The sequence below is a fragment of the Carcharhinus amblyrhynchos genome, chromosome 29, assembly GCF_965287045.1.
Source record: "Carcharhinus amblyrhynchos chromosome 29, sCarAmb.v2.hapA, whole genome shotgun sequence".
Classification (NCBI taxonomy): domain Eukaryota; kingdom Metazoa; phylum Chordata; class Chondrichthyes; order Carcharhiniformes; family Carcharhinidae; genus Carcharhinus; species Carcharhinus amblyrhynchos.
Window position 1 is genome coordinate 29,820,066 of NC_137352.1, and position 7,580 is coordinate 29,827,645.

General features: G+C 46.4%; 1 protein-coding gene across 2 annotated transcripts in view; it reads left to right on the plus strand.

Moving 5' to 3' along the window:
* The window catches only part of LOC145359969 (CMP-N-acetylneuraminate-beta-galactosamide-alpha-2,3-sialyltransferase 4-like), an 87,568-nt gene extending 83,427 nt beyond the window's left edge, over positions 1-4,141 (plus strand). For both annotated transcript variants that reach the window (XM_080214873.1, XM_080214874.1), the window contains exons 10-11: positions 259-408; positions 2,908-4,141. In XM_080214873.1, coding sequence (XP_080070999.1) covers positions 259-408; positions 2,908-2,997 — 240 coding nt within the window. In that variant the 3' untranslated portion in view covers positions 2,998-4,141. The remainder of the gene's footprint in view (positions 1-258; positions 409-2,907) is intronic.
* Positions 4,142-7,580: the final 3,439 nt, after the last annotated feature.

The window sequence follows — 7,580 nt, forward strand, 5'->3', positions numbered from 1 at the left end:
TCAGATTCCAGCATCCGCAGTAATTTGCTTTAATCCAGAGATCAGCCATGATCCAGTTGAATGGCGGAGCAGGCTCTAAGTGCTGAATTTGCCTACTTCTGCTCCCAATTGCTATGTTCCTGTGTTCCTGTTTTTAGTTCATGTCTGCAGCATCCACAGTATTCGCTTTCATTATTGTTGAGCTGGGGGTAGTGGCAGCATAGCTGTCGCCCAGACACACCATCTCCATCTCAATGTCTTTGTGTTTTACATTGACAGAAACCTGTGCACCCCACCACCGGCTTTCTCGCCATCACTGTGGCTCTGAACTACTGCGATGAGGTCCATGTTGCGGGGTTTGGTTACCCAATAAGTCAACAAAATACTCCCATTCATTACTACGGCAAAACAACCATGAAAGAAATGTCTGTAAGTATTCGATTTAAAGAGTCAGTGGATTCAAACTCCACTCCAGGCCTCGGGCAGGAAATCTAGGCCAAAGCACCCCTGCAGTACCGAGGGAGTGCTGCATTGTCAGAGGAATCTGCTGTCGGATGTTAAAGCTAGCCTTCCTCCCCCCGCTCGCTCCCACCTTCCCACTCTCTACTCCATCCCTTCCCCTCTCCCTCCCTCCCCTTTCTGCCTCCCTTGCCCCTTCCTCCCCCTCACCGTCCCTCCCACCTCCCTCCCTCCCACATTCCTTCACCTCTCACCCTCTCCTTACTCCTCCATCACCCCTCCCTCCAGCTTACCGACTACTCCCTCTCCAGTGGATGCAGACGATCCTGTGGCATTAATTCAGAGGGGAGCAGGGGAGTTCTCTCTGGTGGCCTGGCTAATATCTATCCTTCAACCAACAGATTACTCGGTCATTACTGCATTGCTGTTTGTGGAACCGCGATACATGAATTAACGGCTGTTTTTTGGTGTAACAATAGTGGCGGCATTTCCAAAGTACTTGATTGTTGATTATGAAGTGATTTGAGATGCCTCGAAATTTTGCAAGGCACTATGTTAACCGCAAGCTTTTTTTAGTAATATTGTTATTATTAGTCAGATACTTGGTTGTGTCCAGTCAGATTGTTAAAATGGCAATAAGGGCCGCTTGAACAGGAAATAGTGAAGGGAGTTGCACAGTAACACAGTGGTTAGCACTGCTGCCTCATAGCACCAGGGACCCAGGTTCAATTCTGGGTGACTGTGTGGAGTTTGCATGTTCTCCCCGTGTCTGCATGAGTTTCCTCTAACACTCCAAACATGGACGTGTTAAGTTGATTGGCCGAACTAAATTACCCTTTAGTGACGAGCAGGGTAAATACCTGGGGTTATGGGGATAGGAGCTGGGTGAGATTCTTGTTGGTGGAGGCTTGATGGGCCAAATGGCCTCCTTCAGCACTGTAGGAATATGATTCTATGAGATTTGGAGCAGCTAAACCCTATACACGGGTCCAACTGCCCAACTCACCCCACGCACTCATAACTATCCTTAGCTTGGGGTCAGGTCTGTCATATCCCTGGTCATGCAACTATGTCAAGGTGTAATAAAAAGTCAGCTTGTTATTCTTATCAAACCTAAACAGGTCCGTGCTTTAACTCTTGCTGTTTTGAGTTAGAATTAAACTGGGAGCTGCCCTTTTACTTACTAAATAATCACCACTGGAGTTCCTGTGGTCAGAGACTCCGTCATTATCTGCTGTTTCATCAATGGTCTTCGCTCCATTGTGAGTGGGGATGTTCACCATGACTGCATTACGTTCAGCACCATTTGCAACTCCTCAGATACTGAAGCAGTTTATATCCAAATGCAGCACGTTTTGGACAATATCCAGGTGCGGGCTCGTAAGTGGCAAATGACATTTGCTCCACACAAATGCCAGGCAATGACTATCTCCAAGAAAAGAGAATCTAACCATCACCCCCCCTGACATTCAATGGCATTACCATCATTGAATCCCTCACTATCAATGTCCTGTGGACTATGAAGAGAGACTAAATAGACTGGGTCTGTACTCGTTGGAGTTTAGAAGGATGAGGGGGGATCTTATAGAGACGTATAAGATAATGAAGGGGATGGATAGGGTAGAGGTAGAGAGATTCTTCCTGCCTAGAAAGGACAGCAGGACTAGAGGACACAGCCTCAAGATAAGGGCGGGGGGCAGTTTAGATCAGAGTTGAGGAGGAACTTCTTCACTCAAAGGGTGGTGAATCTCTGGAATTCTCTGCCCGTTGAAGTGGTGGAGGCTACATCGCTAAATATATTTAAGTCACGGGTAGATAGGTTTCTGATAGACAAGGGAATTAAGGGTTATGGGGAGAAAGCGGGAAAGTGGAACTGATCCACTTCAGATCAGCCATGATCTTATTGAATGGCGGGGCAGGCTCGAAGGGCTAGATGGCCTACTCCTGCTCCTATTTCTTATGTTCTTATGGCAGTAAGGATGTGATTGCACTGGAGGGGCTGCAGAGGAGATTCACCAGGATGCTGCCTGGAATGGAACATTTAAACTATGAAAAGAGGTTGGGTAAGCTTGGATTGTTTTCAGCGGAGCAGAGAAGATTGAGGGGGAGCGACCTGATCGAGGGGCACAAGATGAGGGACATGGACAGAGTGGATAACCCTTTAGTTGAAGGATCAGTCACAAGATTCGAGGTGAGGGGCAGGAGATGTCGGGGGGATGTGAGGAAAAATTTTCGTACCCAGAGGGTGGTGATGGTCTGGAAGGTGCTGCCTGGGAGAATGGTTGCCTCACATCCTTTAAAAAGTATCTGGATGAGCACCTGACATATAACGTTCAGAGCCAAACACTGGCAGATGGGATGAAGTGGGAGTTTACGTGGTTCTAATCTTTGTGTGTTGAGCTTGTTGTTACTGGGGCGGATAAGCGTGGCGTTCCGGTCCTGTTATAATAACTTCTCTTTCCTTTTCAGAACTCAGAGCACAATGTCACGCACGAGCAGCTCTTTCTGAAGAAGCTGGTGGATGTCGGAGCAATTAAATACCTCACTGTTTTGATGTAATTTTTGTTTCAACGAGCGGCAAGTTTTATTTATATTCTTTTGAGCGGACTGATTGCTGCGTTGCCCCGGTTATTGACGGGGGACAGGCCGTGCGTGCGCACTCTTGTCCCCTTACGTGCTGGGATTGAATAATCATTGCCCTCGGCACGGGCAGCTCCCTGGCATCGCTGGGATCATCATAACCAGTGCAGGAGATTCCACTTTGCACTGACGTTGTTGCCAAACTCCAGGAGCTACGTTATTAGGCATTGACCAGAGTAACTGCAGGCAACGTTCGAAGCTCTGATTCGGAAGGTGTGCTTTCTCGACCATGCAGAAAAACAAAGAGAATTCTTGTTTCGGATATTTGGACCCAAAAGCCTTGCGCGAATTGTAATTGGAGAAAAGGAATGCATGGACTTCACAAGAACCTTCCGGAGCTCCTCCATGTTTTATTTTTGGTGCATCTCCCCATGCTAAACGATTTTGTCTGTCTCCCGCGTGAGATTTGCTTAGTCTTCTCCAGTGAGGGAATCGGAGCAGCAGCGAGTCGACGTACCCCAACTCCTTTGTGATGTCCCCACGTCCACCGCCATTCCAGTTGGCCAGTGGCTCTGTGCATGGCGACCATTTTGAATTCCCCCGTCGAGCCAGGGCTTGAGTTGCTCCGTAACGATTTGCACCAGAGATTTGGATCGGAAGAACTGGAAATCCCTCGTGATTAGTTAACCTTGCCTTGGTGTTGGGAAACCGTACTTCGTATCTATTGGTGCCATGTTGTCATTATTTAGAGGTAGTCTGATCAAAGGTGGAGGGGATCTGCTTTCAAGAGTTAAATCTTAAGACGTGGTGGTGGTGTTTTCTACTGTCGAGACAGCCAGAACTGGTGATTCTTTGCTGATGCAATTTTTCGATTACAAACTGAATGTGGTCCGCTGGTATCACTGGGTAGATGAATTCTTACCAGGTCTTCAACAGCGCAAATTGTTTCTACAAAATCACACCAAATGGGCAAGCATTGTATGTGCTGAGTGTATTGTACAGCATTACTGTCGATTTAACATTTTCAATGGAATCAACACTCCAATTTCTACCTCTCAATGTATTTGGAGACTTTCAGTTTGAGACACAAAAAAAATAAAATGATTCTGAATGTTCGTCTGAAGTTTTCCAAAGTGGAATTCAAGTGGAGACAAAAATAATTCAGATCCAGATTTCCTTTCAGCGACCAATGTTGTGTTCCGTCTCAACTTTTGAGTTTGATTTCTGTTCTCCGAATGTAGATGACACACTCAGTGAAATGGGGGATGGCAAAGTTTTCGACTCTATCTTTCATGCGTGAGCTCCTGTGATGAGGGTATTGGAAAATTAATCTTTTGGTGGTGGGTGAAAATTCCATTCTGCAACTTGAAGAGCTGGCTGGAGTTATATATATATATATATATACATATTTCTATTCATTCCTGGGCGTCGCTGGCACCCATCCCTAATTAACTTTGAATTGAGTGGCTTGCCAAGTAATTTCAGAGGGCAGTTGAGAGAAAACCACATTGCTGTGGATCTGGAGTCACTTGTGGGCCAGCCCAGGTAAGGACCTTCCCCCAAAGACAAGATCAACAATCAACAATGGTTAGACCTATAATTCTAATTTTATATTGAATACAAATTCCACCATCTGCTGCGGTGGGATTTGAACCCGGGTCTCTGGATTGCTGCTCCAGTGACAATATCACCACACCATACTCTGCCATGAGTTCAATCGCTGTCCTGTCATCTCTGACCTCCACCCAGCCAGTTACTCCCTAGCTTTCACTGATCCTTAGGCTCCTTTGCCCTCATGGACAATCCCCCTGTCTATCCGCCTTTCCTGTTGCCGGGTCCCATCATGGTTCACACACCAAGTTACACTTCCAGGAGTGAAGATTTCTACGGGTCACTGTGCCCCAACCTCTTCGCCTATAAGCTCTTACCTGCATCCCTAGTTGCAAATCTGCTCAGACAAAACTCTTCTCACGCCCGTATTCAACAACGCAACCCCTTTTAGTAAATATATTTCTGATCCGCTGACCATAGGGGACAGCCTATTCTAAAATCATAGAATTCCTACAGTGCAGAAGGAGAGCAACAATCCTACTCAGGCCCTATCCTTGTTAATTTACCCTACTAATCACCGCTAACACTAAGGGGCGATTTTCTGGCATAGCCAATGCACCTAACCTGCACATCTTTGGAGTGGGGGAGGTAAACCGGAACACCCAACCGGTGGAAACCCATGCAGACACGGGGAGAACGTTCAAACTCCACACAGGCAGTCATTCAAGCCGGGAATTGAACCCGGGTCCCTGGTGCTGTGAGGCAGCAGTGCTGATCGCTGTGACACACTGCCACCTGTGGTGCTGTTCTTCTTGTTTGGAAGTTATCCAAGCTATTGTGGGCTGCTTAGAAACACATCATGGAGCCCCAGAGGTCAGACGTTCATGCTCCCATTAATTTCTGTCCATCTCAAAGAACAAAGAACAAAATCAGCCTGGGAAACAGGCCCTTCAGCCCAACGAGCCCACGCCGCCATCTCAACACCACCAGTCCACCTCTCTACCCATGACCCCTGTCTCTGGTGATGCTCTGATTTAGGATTCATCCTGTCCTGATCTGGGCTGGGGGGTTGGCTGTGCTGTGACAGTCGTTAGTGTAATAATATTTCTATTTTATTTAAGAAAATGCAAGAGCAAAATAGCCACAAGGAACTTATGTCCATTTGAGAAAAGTTTATGGAGCTGAAATTTCAAATAACAAAACTCTACAGGAATGGACAAATAAAAAGTTCTTTAACTTAGGCAATGAATGCAAAATTAGGGCGTACACTTGTGCCAACTGCAATTAATTCCATTGCTTTGAAAACAAATGGGCCCTCAGCCTTGGGGGGGGTGGGGAGTTGAAGTGATATCTTTCTTTCTGTCTTGACTTCTCACTCTCCGTCTCTTTCGCAGCCCACTCCACTGTGATAATTGTCCATCGTATTGTTCTTACACGTTGAGCAAAGACGAGGGGGGGGGGAGGGGATCAATGGAGTTAGTGCTATCCCAGCACCCATTGCACAGATGACCATAGAAACGTAGAAAATAGAGACAGGAGTAGGCCATTGAGCCTGTACCACCATTCAATATGATCATGGTTTATGATCATAAAGCAACACCCCATCCTGCTTTCTCTCCATATCCCTTGATTCCTTTTGCCACATCGAACTCCCTCTTGAACGTATCTGAGAAAGTGGTCTCAACAGCTTTCTGTGGTAGAGAATTCCACAGGTTCACAACTCTCTGAATGAAGAAGCTCTTCCTAATCTCAGTCCTGAATGCCTTACCCCTTATTCTTAGACTGTGAGCCCTAGTTCTGGACTTCCCCAACATTGGGAGCATTCTTCCCACATCTAGCCTGTCCAGTCCCATCAGGATTTTATCCGTTTCTCTGAAATCCCCTCTCATTTTTCAAAATTCCAGTGAGTGCAAGTCCAGTTGATTCAGTCTCTCTTCATATGTCAGCCCTGCCGTTCCAGGAATCAGGCTGGGGAACCTTCACTGGACTCCCTCAATAGCAAGAATGTCCTTCCTCAGACTAGGAGACCAAAGCTCCACATAATACTCAAGGTGTGGCCTCGACAAGGCCCGGTATAACTGCAAGATGATGTCCTTACTCCTATATTCAAATCCTCTTGTTATGAAGGCTTTCCTCACTCTCTGCTCTACCAGCATGCCAATCTTCAAACAGCGACCGTTCCACCATGCTACCCAGGTTACATTGAATTTCCCCCTTCCTTCTGCCACCATTCAAATAATAATTTTCCTTCCTGTTCTTGGCACCAAAGTGGATAACCTCACATTTATCCACGTTATATTGTGTTTGCCAAGTTTATAAATCGGAGTATCGAGTATAAAAGTTGGAGTGTTATGGTAAGGTATAAAGCATTGTTGAGGCTGAATTTAGAGTATTGTGTTCAGTTTTGGTCACCTAGTTACAGGAAGGATGTAAATAAGGTTGAAAGTGTGCAGAGAAGGTTCACAAGGATGTTGCCGGGACTTGAGAAGCTGAGTTACAGAGAGAGATTGAATAGGTTAGGACTTTATTCCCTGGAGCGTAGAAGAATGAGGGGAGATTTGATAGAGGTGTATGAGATTTTGATGGGTATCGATAGAGTGAATGCAAGCAGGCTTTTTCCACTGAGGCTAGGGGAGAAAAAAAACAGAGGGTTAAGAGTGAAAGGAGAAAAGTTTAAAGGGAATATTAGGGGGGGCTTCTTCACACAGAGAGTGGTGGGAGTGTGGAATGAGCTGCCGGATAAAGTGGTAAATGCGGGCTCACTTTTAACATTTGAGAAAAACTTGGACGGGTTCATGGATGAGAGGGGTGTGGAGGGATATGGTCCAAGTGCAGGTCAGTGGGACTAGGCAAAAAATGGTTCGGCACAGACAAGAAGGGCCAAAAGGCCTGTTTCTGAGCTGTAATTTCCTATGGTTCTATTTGCCCAATCTGCCAGCCTGTCCAAGACAGTCTGCAGCCTCCTGGCATCTTCCTCACAGCACAACGGGGGCCTAACAATTGTTTGGACA